Source organism: Haemaphysalis longicornis, unplaced genomic scaffold (assembly GCF_048455015.1).
Source record: "Haemaphysalis longicornis isolate Haplotype H1 unplaced genomic scaffold, Haemaphysalis longicornis Haplotype H1 scaffold_9, whole genome shotgun sequence".
Taxonomy (NCBI): Eukaryota; Metazoa; Arthropoda; class Arachnida; order Ixodida; family Ixodidae; genus Haemaphysalis; species Haemaphysalis longicornis.
The window spans coordinates 1,187,863-1,205,132 of record NW_027526460.1 but is presented as its reverse complement, the minus strand read 5'-3'; the positions used below and the strand labels follow the sequence as shown (position 1 = coordinate 1,205,132).

At 53.1% G+C, this 17,270-nt stretch overlaps 1 protein-coding gene across 2 annotated transcripts; it reads left to right on the top strand.

Annotated features, from left to right (window-relative positions):
- Positions 1-1,627: 1,627 nt before the first annotated feature.
- LOC144153929 (uncharacterized) lies at positions 1,628-15,351 on the top strand. Of its 2 annotated transcripts, XM_077685702.1 has the most exons (4): positions 1,628-4,393; positions 11,104-11,211; positions 13,233-13,319; positions 13,389-15,351. In XM_077685702.1, exons 1-4 carry the CDS (start codon positions 4,388-4,390, stop codon positions 14,373-14,375), a joined length of 1,188 nt encoding a protein of 395 aa, XP_077541828.1. In that variant the 5' UTR covers positions 1,628-4,387; the 3' UTR covers positions 14,376-15,351. The 2 variants fall into 2 exon arrangements, with proteins under 2 accessions (XP_077541828.1, XP_077541827.1); XM_077685701.1 differs by having other exon boundaries at positions 3,688-4,393; positions 13,233-15,351.
- Positions 15,352-17,270: the final 1,919 nt, after the last annotated feature.

Below are 17,270 nucleotides of genomic sequence, written 5' to 3'. Positions count from 1 at the left end.
TTTACATTAGTCTACATTCCGTCTGGAGCCGTGCCTGCCGAACACGTACAGAGGCTGGGGCTGGCCTAGTTTGTAGTCTTTTTTTCCATTCCTTAAGCTGTTTCATGAGGCTGGTTGCACAGCTTGCATCCATGGGTGGCAATCGGGGTTAGCGTCGGTTGTTTCTTTGCCACACTTAGCGCGCAGCTCTGGCGTGGGTGTCGGGCACACGTCCTGTTGGTGGCCAATGTCGCCAAATGCCCTACAAAACTGCACCGGTATACGGTGAGGACGGCATCCAGTTATTGTTTCCAGTACTTTAACGTAGAAGGGCGCGTGCGATCCCTTGCAGTGTGTCAGTGCCGCCGACGAGTCGGTCACTGGGCGCCTGCGACGCGGTCACGAGTCATGCAGTCCTTCGTGGACGCCGGGGCACACGACTCCCTCGTAACCACAGCCTTGGCTTGTCCCTCTCACCCAACCTTAAACCAGTGCTGCGCCTACGAGACCCTCCGCCCTCTACCAAGCCTGCTGGCAGAACTTACTTCTATTCGGGATGGTCCCCAAGTGCTTGCATCGACAGTAACTACCGGCGTGAAATTGGAAATTTACACGGATTTAACGACAGCGATACGCGATCTACGTCGTTTTGCGCGTAGCGCCAGCATGTCGGCACGTATTCACGTGATCCTGGACACATACCCTTGCCCTGTGCGTGTTTTGTGGGTTCGCCGGGACATGCTTCCTGCCCACATAGCGGCGGATCGCACCTGTCGCCGTATAGACCTTCCACGGCCCCTACCACTTCTTCCAGTGTCCACCCTAGAAGAACTGCTGGTGGAAAAGGAGAACTTCCGCCGCGCTACGCGTGCTTCACTTCCACCGCGTGGAACTGACCTCCCCAGTGTGCTCGCTCGCTGGGAGGAGGTCGTCGTGCTGCGGAGGCTTCGAGTTGGGGTGGCCTTATCCCCAGCAGTGACCGACGCTTGGCTTTCCCGCTACCACGCACCGTTTGCGGACACCTGTCCCTTTTGTACGGTCCCTGCGTCCGAAGCCGACACGAGCCATCTTCTATGGACCTGCCCTGCCCTTAAAACCTCTGGCCTGCAACACCTCCGGGGTACAGGGCTCCATCCTGGGAGACCACAGCGGTGGATCTGGGGCCCTCAGTACCGGTCTCTGCTGACGTTTCTGCGTGAAACAGATGTGATGTTGTATATATAACTGTTATGCCATAAGGCAAACTCTCGCAAAGAAAAGAGTTGCCTAACCGTCTGCTGCACCATATGCTGCACCATCTGGCTGCAAAGTCAGTAAACTTTGAGCATGCGCACTCCTTTCAGAGCGTTTGAGTGTTGGCTGCATTTATGGGAAAAGCTTGATCAAGAAGCGACGCCGGTTGTTTACTTTGAGGCGTCTTTTCACGCTGTGTCGCTACTGAGCAGGATGATCCTTGAAGGGCATCATGCCAGCTGCAATCAACCTGCTGCGCGCTTTACTCCCGAATGTAGTAAATAACAGGATGATCAGTGGCGACGCCTGAAAGACGCCTCAGAATAAATGGCCGGCGTCGCTTCTTTATCAAGAATTTCCCGTAACAGTAGGCCGCACTCTCAAATGCTCTCAAAGAACTATGCACGCGCGTAGTTTACTGACAGTGCAGCCAGACGGTGCGGCATGCGTCGGAGGCTGTGTGCTCCGTTGTTCGTATTTCTTTTAATCCCCCCTATACTCCATGATGTTGTCATTTGTCAACCACTCAGCTATTCCCACTACTACTCCGGCGCTTATGTTAGGGAATGGCTTCGGGTATGGAACAAACTTGTACACGTTTTAGCCTATACTTCAAGTTGCGGATTGGTGGTCAGTCGCTCAACCAGCTCTTCGTGCGCCGTGCAAGCGACGAGAAGGTTTTGCGTCCACTGTACTTGAGTTGTGACCTTGCTGACAAATTCCTTCAATGGTATGTCCATTGCCCGCGCCATGGCAATAGGGGCATCCGAATCTCTCCACTTTGCGAGTTTCAGTCCGATCGGTGGCTTGTGCACGATCTCCGGCAATGGCGGCGCTTTACTGCTCGTAGGTGTCTTGATCGTCGTCGGTGGCTTTTCTTTGTTGCTAGAGACATTGACTTCTCCTAAGTTTTTCCGATTCCCTTCGGTTGTCTTTTCCTCCTGCTATTTCTTCTTGCTGGCAGCCCCTCTTCGGTGGAGTTCAGTCATCCACATCGTCTGATGTACCGTCCTTTCGCTGTTTTCGTCAAAGCTTATTGGGGAGCCGCTGGCTCCGGCTCCCTCGCTGTTCTCATCGCCTGGTCGTCTTCGGGGCCGCAGGAGAGGTACGCAGCACGAGTGGCACGTGCCACGAGGACCAAGGAGCGGTGGCTGGCAGTTCTCTCAGTCAGGCTTAGCCCTCGTCGTCTCGAGATGCGGACTTCAACTGGCGAAAAAAGTCCACGCACCGATCAGAGTCCGATGTCCACAGGTTCCGCTTCACTTGGCGGTTCCCATGATGGCTGTCTCGTAGATTCGATACGAATAGCTGGGACAACGAGTGAAAACGCAGGAGACCATGCGACGTGCTTGCACACTCCGCGGCCCCCCTACCTTTTTTCAACTGGAGAGAGAAGAAAATGGAAGCTAAAACGTCGTTGGAGATGTACAGGGCAGAGAAATTGGACATCAAAATTAAAATTTCGACGATAATTCCACAGGCAGTGCTTGGCTTTTTGAGACTAGAGCGGGCTGCTTGCGAATTAAGAGCTTTGTGGGGAAGTATACACAAAATGGTGGGGTATGGGTGGTCTGCGGAAAAGAAACAAACTATGCGGCACATAGCGTTAGAATGTGAGTGTATCCATGCAAATCTACACGAGGGAAATATTCGGCTTCCGGAAGCCCTAGGAATTAAGGGTAGCACAGAGACAGTTAACTTCAAGGCTATCGAGGCGGCGAAAAGAAAAATAGAACTGGTGGACGAAAAGCAGAGAGGGGAATATTGCCTAGAACTGCTACCACTTGTAACGGAAAAAAAGTAGTTTGTGCCTGCCCTAAGAGCAGCGCTAGTATTAAACGAAGAGTATAAAACATGGATGTATTAGTTTTTGGCAAGATGTCACATCATTACCCCTTTACAAAGGGGACCCCACTAGCAATGAATCAAATTTCTATAGGTTGTCAAAACCCAGCCTCTCCTCAGGGACGCTGTCGGATAGCAGAGCAGTGAAATTGCACTAGAAGTGTCTTGCTACCATCAAAGGCCCCATAGTGGGTATTTTATTGGGCGCGTCATATCCGTTCAATATGTTTCTAGAGCCACAGAGCTCCGTACAAGCTTCAAGGTAAGAGACTTCCCTCTCGAACAGGCGGGTTCACGCAGTCCGCGAACACACAGGGGGCTCGCTGGCGTTCTTTTGTCTCGCGGGCATTTGTTGCGCCGCCCAGGCAGCTGGGCGTGAGGTTGGTGACCGGGCAGCGATCCTCTTCCGAGGAGTGGCGCCCTGCGAGGCAACAACAGCTCGCTTCACCGGGCTCAAGGAGGAAGCCCCTCTTCGGCGGCCTTCGACGTCCTCCCCAGATGTCAGTCTGCCAGCTCGTACATATTTAACGGGCCCGCATTACCATAATCACGCTCAACCCGGGGAGCCCGCTCTCCGTCGTCGCGAGCTGAGCACGTGCAAGGCCGCGCAGCTCTTCCGTCACCTGGAAGACGGAGCGAGCCGCCGCCGGGCCGCTTAGCATGAACGGCACTCTGCCCGCCCGCCGATGTATCCCGGGCAAAGTGGGCGAGCTTGCAGGGCAGCCAACTGGTGTGGCACAAGCCTCGATGCTTCCCCGTAAAAGAAGGAGCCCGGGCGGAAAACAATGCATCCGTTGTCGCCCTTCCCAGAGCGAGGAGGAGGGCTGGCATTCCGCGTTAGCGCACCGTATCGACATGTGCGACGGAGCACGGCCACGGAGACGCCGCTCTCAGTGCCGGGGACACGGGAAAGGCCAGAGCAGCGGACACGAAGACTCTCCTCGGACAGGCCGCCACGTGTGCGTTGCATTCGTGACGGGCCGCTCACATGATAGGCGGTTGCGCACGGCCGGCCGCCCCTAATGGATCGGCGGCGGGGTTCACGTCCGCCGCTGCTGCGGGCGCGGCCAGTCCGGTCGTGATGTCAGCCCCCTTTGACCACCGCCTGTCTCCCCCCACCCCCCGGGGGAGGGCGAGTGAACTTGAACTTCCTTCCTGGCGGCGCTCGCTCACGTGACTTGTTTGCGTTGCCTCTGGCGGGAGCCTCTTGCTTTTTATAAAGGCTTCCCGGCCGGAGGATGCGCCATTCTGAGCAACGCCAATGCCGGGTTCCCACGCGTCTCGAGGAGTGCTGGTGACATCACAGTGAGCAGCCGTCCCCTTCAGAGCCATGAAGGTGAGCCCCGGCGCTTTTGGCTTGATTCCCAAGCTTTGCGCGAGGCGATGGAGGTCAACGTTCTTCCCATTCGCCCGGGCTAGCCGGGAGCGATGTTGCGCTGTGACTCCTCGACGCGTTCAGTACTGGACCTTGCCATGCGGAGGGATTTTTGCGTGAGTTTGATATCGGGCGGTGTATAGATTTGCGGGCCACAACGCGAAGCCTTGTATCCGTCTGGGCATCAACGTTGTGCAGAGCATTAATTTCTCTCGAGTCTCGTATTCACTGTGCTGGCACTGACCGGAGCGAACCGTCGACAGCCGGACCATCTTCGTGTACACATACCCCGGACCCAAGCAACTCCGCTCCACTTCATGCATGGTGGTGGTGGTGATGTTTATTAACGGATGGATCCAGCCTTGCCGGACATGCGGGCAATTGCTCCCCCGATAAACACCTTCTTGCCGCTATGCGCGGGAAATCACCAGGGGTCCCTGAGGCGCGTGTCCCTTAAAGGAGCCATGAAGACAAAATACAAGTTGGGTTTATTAGAAAGACTGCATAGTCCCGATAACAATGATACCAATATCATCGCAATCTTCGAAGAATTAACGGAGATATTAAAGAAAACGTGTGAAGCAGTCGCGACCCCCTAGCCAATTTCCCGCAACTTTTCTATGACGTCACAGAACTTTGTTTGTGCGATTGGCGGCCGCCTAACTGACCTGTCGTGACGACACATGACTGGACGTCTGTAATGGGGCCTCTAGTTCCATTTGACCGCATCACTTGGATGCTAACGTGCAGTGAACGCACTGAAAATTATGTTTTATTGTTGGCCCGTATGACGTCATTCTTGCTCATAACACGTCACTATGGCGCAAAATTTGAAAGTTTTTAAATACTTCTTGCTTTTTTTTTTCGTCAAAAAACATCTTTTGTGGCTGTAATGGAGCTGAGTGAGATACTGAATCCTAGTTCTTTCAAATTAAACGAAGTTGTATTTTCTCTTCATGGCTCCTTTAAAAACCCGAGGATCGGGCGCAGAATTTCTCTCCTGGTGATCCACTGGCCTCTTGGCTCTGACTTAGGGACCGGCGCCGCTGTCGTCTGCTACACTGGCTACACTTGCGCCGCTGTCTTGTGAGGGGCCGCAGTGCCTGCACAAGGAATCGCCCACTTTGATGCTTTAGTGCATCAAAACGCGTATATCCAGTAATTCAGTTATTTTGCCAGCTTCTGACACCCCTGAATAATTGCAAGCTGTATGCCGGTTTGCAAAACACGAGGAGAGAGAGACTTTCTTCAGAGCAGTGGTCAGATGATCGTGTGTAACTCGTCCTTTCTAGCTTATTTGCGAGGTTCTTGTGGTCAGAGCTCTTGATAAGTATTCAAAATGCGTAGGCTTCCCTCAAGTATTTTTGAGATGCTCTCGTGAAGACTAACGTTCTGAGGCTACGCACCGAGCATCGGCGCATCGCACAGCGGGAAATAAAACGGCTCTATTTAATTTCTTTCGTTGTTGAATTGTATAAAATTAATGTTTTTTTTTCTCTGCCCAACGCATTAATTTTTCTGCACCGTCACAAACGTCTTATTAGGAGGTTTGGGGATGTTTCGGAGGCTCACAAAGTTCGTGTAGGTATTTTCTGCAGGCTCTAAGGCATACAGTACCTTCTTCAGATATTGGCTTTCGTTATAGCTGCGTACTAGAAGGTGCATATTCGAAGCGTGCGAAGTACAATTGGAAGGTGTATGCTACGCCACCGCGAAACGGTGCAAAACAACGTTGTCCGGAGTACTCGAAGGAGGCTTTTGTGGCCCGAATTTCTATCGTTATGGTAATGAGAACTGAATCTCAACCCGGACAGTTATGCCATGATTACGGGGCAGAAGGCTTGATATATTGGCTAACGAACGCAATGAACGTGGTGCCCGTTTCCGGTATGAGAAGAATCGAAACCGATATATAAGACTAAGCAGCTTTTTATTGTTTTCCTACCCCTTCACGCGCAAATAACAAATGCTGGCCTACTCGGGGTCACGTCCCATGAATTGAAGAAAATTATTCTTATTCTCTCATCCTGGACTAAGGAGCCCGCCCACTAATCAGCTCGATTTTACTGGTTTTCTCTTCCTCCTCCTCCTCTTCAGTGCAGTTTACTATAACGCATATCTGAATATTTAGAAGAAATGGCTGTAGGAAATGTACCGAAATATTCTTTGAGGTCTGAACAATCATAGTGTTACTGTAGTTGTATCGTAAACGCGACTCATTTGGTTCAATAAGCCTCTATCTTGGTTAGAAGTCTGGTATAAAACCAGCACGCGCCTATATATACCCACAATCGGTTATTGGGAACTCAACCTACATTTCTTGCACCCCATAGTGCATGTCGGCATACTTTCATGCCAGACAACGTAAAGTGATGTGATACAATACTTTCGATTAATTGATTGTACGGTTTAACGCACCGACGCAATGCAGGCGATGAGGCGCGCGGCTCGGGATTAATTTTGACCACCTGGGGATCTTTAACGTGCGCCGAAATCTCGTACGCACGGGCGTTTTTGCTTTTCGCCTCCATCAGAAAAGCGGCCGCCGCGTCCGGGAATCGAGCCCGCGACCTCGTGCTCAGCAGCGCAACGCCTTAGCCACTGAGCCACCGCGGCGTGTGATACAATACTTTGGAGCGTTCGGCAAGGTTGAAAAAACTCTTTTACCCTACATACAATTAGTGGGAATGTAATATGCCTTCCGCAAAAGCCGGCGGCCGCGAAGTCCTGAAGTTTGTTTTTTGGTCTTGCATTTTCGCTGTTGTCAGTTATTAAATTCTGGCTGTTACCTTTGTTCGAAATATTGCTGAATACAGGAGCTGACACATAGCTCCGACTCTTCGCGCTCCGCACAGGACCGGCTTCGCAAGAATGGGGCGACGCCGGCAAGGTTTCTTCCGGAGCGGTATCAAAAACTACACTTTAAATCACTCCTTGAGCTCGTGTAGGCGATTTTAAGTATTTTATTGTGATAAAAAGTTGCGCATACGCAAAATCTGGTGCGGACAACCAACCATCAAAAGTCAACCGAGCGCAAATTAACAGCATGGAAGAGCGAGCTCGAGTGCAGCAGACGACAATAACGTAAGGCCCCTCGGAGACGCGCTTCGCAGCGCCGCCCGTGGTCGCGCTCACCGCCAATAGGAAAAATTATATCATCCAAAGAGGCATGCGGGCGGCTTTCATTCGAAGTTCCTTAAACAAAGCTAACCTCTCCGTCGCATGCTCTGGGCAGACCATAAGAAGATGTCCGATGTCACCTGGTCCACAACATGTTGCGCACAGAGGTGAGGAGATGGAAAGGTTCAGCTTATGAAGCCACGCCGGTGTTTGCGCTGAGTATGCCCGGATGCGGAACAGCAAGGATGCCTCTGTCCTTTTCGTTGCTTTGGTAACACAAGGTTGATGTTGTGGTCGCCAAAGAGATCTGAAGTGTTCTTTAATGATGGTTCTTAACATTAGCCGTTCGTCTGGAGCCACTTTCAGAAAACGAGTACAAGATGTCGCTTCAATGGGCCAACTTGTCCGCGGCTTCGTTTCCAAGCACTCCGACACGAGAAGGAACCCACTGGAAGCGAACGCTAAGCCCGTTTTCATATAACTGCTGAAGGAGACGTAGGGAGCGCTGGCAAGTTTTATCTGCGCGAAATCCAAGCTGCAGAAGTTGTAGGGCTGACTTGGAATCACCGCACGCTGTATACCCTAAGCGATTTGATCTTTTTCAAGGCCGCCTCAATCGCTATGCACTCCGCCGAGCCGCCCAGGAAACGTTCATGCCGCCGAGAATCACAAAGGCCGCTGTCGACAGATCCGTCCGTAAACACGTTAGCACAACCTCCATACAGCCGGTCCAAGTGCTCTAGTGATAACGTTCTCGCTTCAGCCACTGGTGTAAATCTCTCCGAGCGAATGCCCGGGATGGCGAGCTGACACTGCAAACTCTCGAAAGACCCTGTGGGTCCAGGGATGCTGATTCTTCCGCCATTGCGGGTAGAGAACGCTCAGAGTGTTGAGTGCCGCGTGTGTGCGACGTTTCACCCTTAAGCGGAGACGGCTGAGCAATGTCTTTTCGGCATCGGACTCTCCCCGCCGGATGAGCTGCAGGAGCAGCCGCGGAGACGCCATCGAGCGGAGCGCTGGAAAATGAGACTCGTCATGGACCTTTTTGTTTGCCGCCGCCTGGGGAACTCCTGGGGAGATCCCGACTCCGAGGGATACGGAGCAGGTAGTTGGTAAACAACCCGACTCAAGATGAGCGCCGATGGATCCGAAGCATAGATGACGGGTGACTCCCCCCGTTGACCATGCGTATATAGTAAAATGCCATTGCGTTTCTTCTCTCGCACTGTTTTCCGCTATGTCTCGCTATCCCTTGCTTCCAGTGTTCATCTTCTGTGCCGTGCTGCCGCCACCCGGAGCATGTGCACCAGAGGACGCCGACAGAGTCGTGTCCTGAGTAGGTTTCATCCATGCATTTCGCCCGAATTATGTCATGGTTGCACACCGCGGACTCCCTTCCCGCTCCCCGGTCGACTACTGGCTCGTACCCGTGTGCGGTGCGCTTCCATCTACGCTCTCCATGTACCTCCATTTTTTATAGCGCGTAAAATTTTCTCAGTGTGCTCAGGGAGGGCCTCGGCGCTGGCTCATGTCGTCGAACATGGGGCGAAACTGGGTCGAAACCTTCTCGAAACTGGTGTCACCTCGCTGGGAAGCCGGTTGGAGGGCGCCTCTTCACGGGGCTGCTTCGTGACGAAAAGGGAAAGCAAGATTCTCTGCGTATAGGACAGAAGAGAGCACCGACTCGACCATGAAGGAAGCGCGGTGTGACGCCCGGGAAGCGTAGCAAGAAGAACGTCGGGCTGCCAGAGAAACCAAGTTGGGATCCATCGAGAACCGAGACCATGAAAGACCAGCAGCTCGTAAAAAGTGCGTGCTTTAAAGCGGAGTCCCACATCCGGCTTCAATTTCTCTTCAGTTATGACGCACTATAAAGAGAATTTATTAAAACCCACATATTAGGGCGCAGCGACTAGTGATAACAGCGCTGCCCTAAGAACAGAAAATTATCCAATCAGTTTGCATGTAACATGGTCATTCTACACACTGCACAAAATTTTTGGCGCGGTCAACAAGCCTCTAAAAATCAAGTCACACAAATTTCACCAGTGTTCAAAAAAAAAAAAAAAAAAAAAATAGGTGTACCTGTTTGGGATAGAGAGACGGCGGCAGCACTTCGTTTTCTGCATGTTCAGAGTTTCAGACAGGATGCCTTTGCATTCCGTTTGCTCCTCAAACCAAAGTCACGAAGAAGGTAAGTGACAGCTTCATTACTTTACAATAAATAACATCTGTGCTTGCTGGTAACGCCTTACAAACTTATTTTAATAGAGATACGTCGACCGATAAGGCACAGGGTCTCTTTTTTTCGTGAAAATATTTTCGTGAAACTTCGAGCACGGCCGCTCGAGCGGCCGTGCTTCGAGTGAGCGAGCGACAAGGGAGCGCCGGAGGCTGAAGGTCACCTGGGGCGCCACGAGTCGCCCTGAAAGAAGCAGCGTAGTAGAGCTGTCGCTCTGATAGTTGCGCTGCGTGCACGGGCCACAAGGACACTTGTCACCATGGGCACGAGACGCACACTAGCCACTTCGCTACTCGGGTGGTTCACCTGTTGTTTGCCCACTCAGCAGCACGTGTCCGGCCCGATACCACTAGTATTTTCCTTTCTCAATTCGAGCTTCTTCCCGAGCACACGGCGCTTCCTTTCTGTCCCTGAACGCTGTCACCGTACTCTCCGGAATTATTCACCACTGGTGTGCCAGGGGTCCCACCACGGCGCCCTCCGAAATTTGGGAAAAACATGGCCACAGACTGGCAATCATGTACACGTAAAAGACTGACTACGGGTAAATGTTTTCTGTGTCTAACGTTGTGCACGAAGCTGGCTGACTCGGATCAAGCGACTGCTCTCACCTTGACGACCGTGGCCTGCAGGGCTTTTGAAAACAAAACAAAAAGACAACAAAGAACACCATACGTAGAGTACGAGAACATTTTTTTTCCGCAAGTTTTCGTTCTGCCTCATTACCTTTTTTCCTTTACACGTTATCGTCAAATTTCTCCGTCGTTGTCCTCCCCTTCCTTAAATCAAATCCTCCCAGCGCTTTTGACAAGGTCAGCTGGCGGTTCTGATATCGCTGCACCTTCGATGTACGGCATACCCTCGGTAAGAACATACAGGCAGAAGAGCACATGCATGCGGAAGGGCATTAGCGAAGACTTGACACTATAGCTAGTGGAAGGCTTTCAGATACTCGGCAACAATCAATAAACAATTTCAAACAAGCAAGCAATCAATCAATAGATCAGTAATCTCACCTGACGGCGTCCCCGTGGGGTCGTCCTGGGCTGCGTAGTCGCGCAGGGATTCGGCAGAGAGAATTTTTCGACAGCACAAGGTGCGGCTAATCAAATGAAGAAACTTCATTCTACAGAAATAATCAATTTCAGTGATTATCAACTATCTATCACTCTTTCACTAGATGAAAACTTTAGCTGATGCCGAAATTCTCATCACCCTTGCGGATACTTTCTCTTTGAGCTGCTCACTAACCTCCAAAGGGCGCGTGACAGCTTCCAAAGCTGCATTTCGAATGTTCCGTCTCTCGCAGCGAGTCCTGGTGCTGGTGGCCGCCCTGGCGCTCGCGAGGAGCGGTGCCGTGAGCCAGCAGAAGGTCGCCACGCGCACCGGAACCAGCACGCACTTCAAGACGCAGGACGTGAGTACCCGTGACACGCTTGTTGCCGCTGTCGTCTTTTTACAGCGAAGCTGTCTGCGGCCAGGAGGCCGTAGACCGTCTCCGGCGACAGACAGAGCGTAGACCAGCGCAGGGAAAAAAATCATAGACGCGGGGCTCGGCTCTCGTCTTCACACTTTCGCCGTGCTCTCGTCCCTCATTTTCCTCCTCGCTCTCTCTTCGGAGTCCCCCTCCTTCTCTCGGTCACATCGAGGGACGCCGCGAAACTACAGGAGCGGCCTCATGAGGGCTGCGCTCCAAAAACAAGGAAACAGTCCTAGGGTCTCCACAATTTCATATAAGACGACTTATACTGCAGTTCCCACCAATGCATTTGTGTTTAGGGTAGAGTCGACCTTAAATAGACCGGCGTAAGTTCGATCTTTGCAGGTCGGCTTTACCCACATTCTGTGGTGCTCAGTGAAGCGCGGTCATATCTGTACAGCCCCGCTTTCCCGAGTCTCGCTCCCTCCCGGGATTGCGCAATGCCGCGCGCTCTTCGGCGGCCACCTGTGCGGCGCCACTGTCCACCAGTCGGAATCGCTCCACTGTCCTTAAATTTCAACGTAGCAAATCTCCAATCTAGCCCAACCCCAGCGCAGCAAATCCTGTCAGAGCGCCAGCTTCGCTGTACTTACCTCTTCACAGTGTGGAAAGGCTCTGATTATTTTGTAAAGAAAATTGTAAAGTCAACGTTGCTTTATTAGAAATATTGAGCACTTTATAAGCCACGTGAGCGGTGTTCTGTTCTGGAGAAAATATCGTTCTTCGCTTTTTCTGTCCTCGTTTGTAGCGCTCGTTTTTCCTTAAAGGAGCACTGACACCAATTTTCGGCGTTAATATTATTGCACAGTTCGCTTCCTTCACTCAACAGAATACCCTGGCTGAAATATGAGCGGCCTGCGACGCGAAGAACGTAGTTCAATTGGATCTCATTTATCAGTCGGCGCGACTGAGCAGCGCGCGGAGCGGCACTCAGCAAATGGGCATCAGCTTGACATCACTCCAGGGGAGGCAAAAGAAGTGACGCGACAGCGCTCGTCAAAAACTCGTGACGTCACTTCATGTGCGCGGCCCCACGAGCGGCGAGCGGGCGCCGGTGACGTCCGCACAAAGCGTTGAGGTCAGGCAGGGAGTCTGTCATATGCGCCGTTCGGGATGAAAGCGCGGGAATGTGAAACAAACGATTTTCAGGCCGTTCAATGTAATTAACTATCGCGCGCTGAAGTATTTGAAGTGCTGTTTCAGGTTGGCCAGACCATTAAGCATCGATGAAAGCAGTAAAAGTGTAACATAAAATTTTCGTGTCAGCGCTCCTTTAAGGCCGGCCGTGGCCTGGCTCGCCGCCGCCGCCGCCGCTCGGCCACGCCTCCGCTCGCCACTTGGCTCTGAGCGGGTCAAGCTCTTCGTGCGCTTCGCCTAAAATGCATGCGCTATGGTTGGGACCAGAACGAATTTCGAATAAAGCGATTTTGTTACAACGAGCGATTATACTGTTGCTTCCATGAAAGCACTCCAAGGGCCTCCTGCAATCCCGCTTCACCATTCAAATTTTGCGTAGCGGGGAAAAGTGCACTGGGGCGATACTTGTTTCAACGCGTTGTGCGTCTCAGATCTCACCACTGTCATAATTTATGTAATCGGGGCCTGTGATCGTGCCTTTGCAGGCCAACTTGTTTTCCGGCTTTAGCGACGCTTTAATGAGCTTCGCTAAGATTTATGGCGGTGGACGGAAGCATTTCTCACCACGTTACAATGAACTGATCGAGCTTGCACTGTTTTCTAGCGACATACGCCAAGCAGTCAAGACGCCGTTGTGACGCAATATTGAAGGTGTGCTCAAGCCTGAAAGTTGTACCAAGCAGAACGCTTTGAAATTACAGGTACCCGAAAGCAAATTATTGACATGCGTGTTGCCAAAGTAGGGTAGTGAAAGCCATTTGCTTTCGGCGCGACTCGGACGACGGGAAACGTGAGCGCTTGCTTTTCATTCCTTTCCGCAGAGTGCGGGGAACTACAGGTTCGGCTACGACGTCGTCCATTCTTCTGGCAGCAGCTTCCACAAGGAGCAGAGCTCCAATGGCGTCAAGGTGGGCTCCTACGGCCTGCGTGACGTTGACGGCCGCGTTCGCGTCGTCAACTACGTGGCGGACGCGCAGGGCTTCCGCGCCGACGTGCGGACCAACGAGCCGGGAGTGGAGCCCCTGAAGGACCCCGCGGGCGCCACCATCAACCGGCCGCCGCCCGTGGCGCCCCTGCCACCGGTTTCCTTCTCCGTGGACCACGGCGTCGAGTTGGCCGCCGGAGAACCCCCCTCGGACGAGGAAGGCGTCGGCGACCAGGCCACCGCAGAGACCGCCCAGCAAGCCGAAGCCGCCACTCCCGCCCAGGTACCCAGCAGCGTCGCCTCGACGTCACAGCAGGTCCTGCAAAGTACGGCGCCGCCTGTCGTCGTCCCCCCGGTCGTGCCCTCGGCGGTTCCCGAGCCCGCCGTCGCCCCAATCGAACCTCTGGTGAGAACGGAGGACGCCGCGAAGCAGGAGGACCCGAAGAACTCTAGCGCGAGTCAGACCCAGTCCGGAGGCGACGTCCCGCCGCCGGAGCTGCCTGCGGAGGCCACGCCCAAGCCGCGTCGACGTCCCAAGCCCAGACCATCCGTCTTTCCGCCGCCGGCGAAACCGACCGCAGCGCCAGCCAAGACAACCGCGGTCTCTGGGGCTCCCAAGCGTGGCCCTCCCAAGCGCAAGGTTCTCCGGCAGGGTTACCCGTACCGCGTGCGCCAGGAGGATGTCCACGTGGTCGGCCCTGGGGTCAGACCTTACCGCACGAGACCCTTCGGGTATCATCCAGGGGGCATTCCGCTTGCCTCCTTCCGGCCCTTCCGCCAACCGGCGTTCACGCGCGCGCAGCCACCGGCTGCTTTCGGGCCGCCCTACTTGCGGATTCCCGGATTCGCGCCGCAGCTGGCGTTCCAAGGCCCGCGCCAGTGGCCCCTGCACCCCGCCTTGTTCGGCAGCCCCGGGCTGACGAGCCCGTTCTCGCTGCTGCCGGGATTTCCCGTGCGGCAACTCAAGTGGCCGTACCACGTGCACGCCGCCCAGGCGCCGTTCGACTTCCTGTCGCCGCTTCTTGCGTTCCAGCTCTGAAGAGGCCTCGCCTTCGTGTTTGTGTCTCAGGAAGCGGGACTCGCCAGAACTTGTTGCGCTGGGCACTTGGTCCGCAAGGACGCGCGCCTCTGCCTGCACGGGCGCTTTCATCGCGCGGCACGTGCGCCACCCACCGATCTTCTCGTGCGGCTGCTGGTTGGCCCCCTTCCCTTTCGCATGGCCGCGCGGCGACATCGACATGTTGAGTATAGCGTACACCCGGGGACAAAAGCTTCCGGGACAACCAAGGTCAACTTCCGCGCTGCCTCCTGCTACGCGTGTGGTGGTGATGGCACCGGGAAGCGTGATGCTTGGTTTACGAATGCAAATTAAAAGCCGAGTTATCACAGAGCAGAAAAAGCCAACTTTAGGACACGAAACTGCGCCGTGGAAACGTTTGTGCCCGGGTGCGCATCACTGGGAGCGCAGGTTGACCCCGTGCGCTTATCTGTACGCATAACTGAGGCAGATGCCTCAGAGGCCTCATAACTGCGCAGCGGCTGAGCCGTCGCGGGTTCGATCCCGGCCGCGGGGGCGGAGAGCGAAAGCGCCCGCGTGTCGAGGCCCACCTGGCGAAGAACCAGTTTAAACCCCCTCGTCTGGCTGAGGTGTATAGCACTTACTCCGAGCCGAGAGAGGCCTACCTGACCCTCGTTTGTCGGACATTTCCACGACGATCTCTCGCGACCATCATACTCACCTTGCACGATATTGTTTCACACGAGCTACACTGGGCACTATTTTTGTTTAGTGGCCAGCCATACAGTCCACACTGCATACATGACGGGCTCTTTTACTCAGCGGGTCAAGTTCCTGCTTTTTACTGTGCCAATCAACCCCCGCTAATAAGTGCAAAAATAAAAAAGTTCAAAACATTGCCGTGATGCCCACAGTTATTCCTCCATGTTCTGTAAAACCTTAGGTGTGACGTCGTTGATTTACAGCCGTAATAAATATGTTGCCATCTTTTCTATTATTCAGCGCGCTGTGAATTGTTTGATACGCATGAGTGAAAATTTTTCATTCCATCCAGAGTAGAAAAAAAAATCTGGTTTCGAGTATGCAATGAATTGTTTGGCATTACCACAAAAACTGAAACAGAAATACAAAACAACTTTTGTTCTGCAAAGCTTGTCCTTGTTCATTTCCTCGTGGCACATACCGCCTTGGGCGATTGGCCAGCTATAGGGAGCTCAGAGGGGTTAGTGCGTCTGCTTCGCAAAATTCACATAACTATGAATTGGAAATGAAGAGTTACAGAACAGTGCGTGCCGCGTGACACCTGAACGTCACAGCACGCGAAGTGAAGAAGTCGGTCGATGTAATTTCACGCAACAAAACAGAGAAACGAAAGCAAATAAGGCGTGAACACGTTTAACTGCCCCGATAATTGTTTCTGGTTTTATAAACATTCGCATGGACGGCTGCCTCCGGCCCTAGGAGCCGGACAAAACAGGACACGTTCCGACGCGCCCGCCTACCGGCGGAAAGTGGACACACAACACACATACCACGGCCTCCGAGATCGGTTGCCGGCGCCGCGCCGTTGCTCCGGCCGTCCCAATCGTCTGGAGAGAGCGTAAGTTGAAAAGGGGGCGGGGCCGCGTTTTTCGCCGCACCGCGGCGCGCGTAGCCTAAGGTCGCTAGGGTGCCTGGATGTTCCTCAACGCCGCCCCTACGGAGGGGCGGGCGAGGAGGAACATTCAGGCACCCTAAATGTCGCTTTCCCTGGCGCGGGCGGGCGCAGAGGACGAAAACTCGGCCTTCGCAGCATGTGGGCGACGTTTAATAATGAAAAAAGTTACCGCACACCAATGCAGGAGAAAGGTAGAAGTAGTTGCTGGTGCCATTAGGGTAGTTACTGGTGCCTTTGAATTTTCGACGTAGACTATGCCCGGGGTGATGCATAAGGGAATTCATTGCACAGCAGTATTCTTTTTTGTAGTCACGCATGGTTCCAAAACACAACACGTTTTCCGGTTTTATTTCTGAAAATCTCGTACATGTTGTTTGGAACGCACGGAACGCATATTCCGTGCGTTCCGAGCAAGAACCAAATTATGGGAACTCAACCGACCGAAATCCAACCATTAGTAAACACAAAAATACCCCTATGTCGTTTCCTTTTTTCTCCTTTAAATGCGCGGTCTTTGACAGATAAAGTAGATGACCTGGCAACACGACATGGCAACACTACTGCGCGCCGCCGGCAGCAAATCGCGGAGGCCACGGTGTAATTTTGTTAACTCCTATTCCTGCCGTGAGGTGGCGGTCTTAGCCTAAGGTTGATAGGGTGCCTCGATGCGCGCCCGCTCCTCTGAGGGTGAGGACAACCGCGTCGTCTGCTAGCGCGACCGCCATTTTCTTGCATCCGCTGGACGTGGGGCGCGCGTTTGCTGCGTGACGCGCCTTGATAGAGCTGGCCTCGCTAACAGTGTGGGCTTGATTTGGCTTTACTTTTGATATTCATTCCTTTTCTAGGGTAGATGAACGGAAGAGAATGGTTTTGGTGAAGGGTTCTCTATTTTGAGATGATTAGCGAAGGTATGGTGTATCCCGTGTGTTTCTGTTGCGGTACATTTGATCACTATGAATTACCAACTAGCACAGTCTACAGCTTTACTTTTGGTGAAGTAAGCGTGATGCGCCGGGATGACGCTTCGGGACTGAGAAAGGTCGCACACCTTCTTACAACGAGCGCCTTATTTCATGATACAAAATGAAAGAACTGAAGATGCAAAGCGCCACACGTTTCATATCGGCCCGTCCATTTGTATCAATCAAATATAAAAAGGCCGCAAAAGCATGATGAAACCTCCAACATAAACGCATAAAACCGTACGTCTGGTATCTAGAAACAGCCACACAGACAAGCTGACAATAGCCCCAAATGGA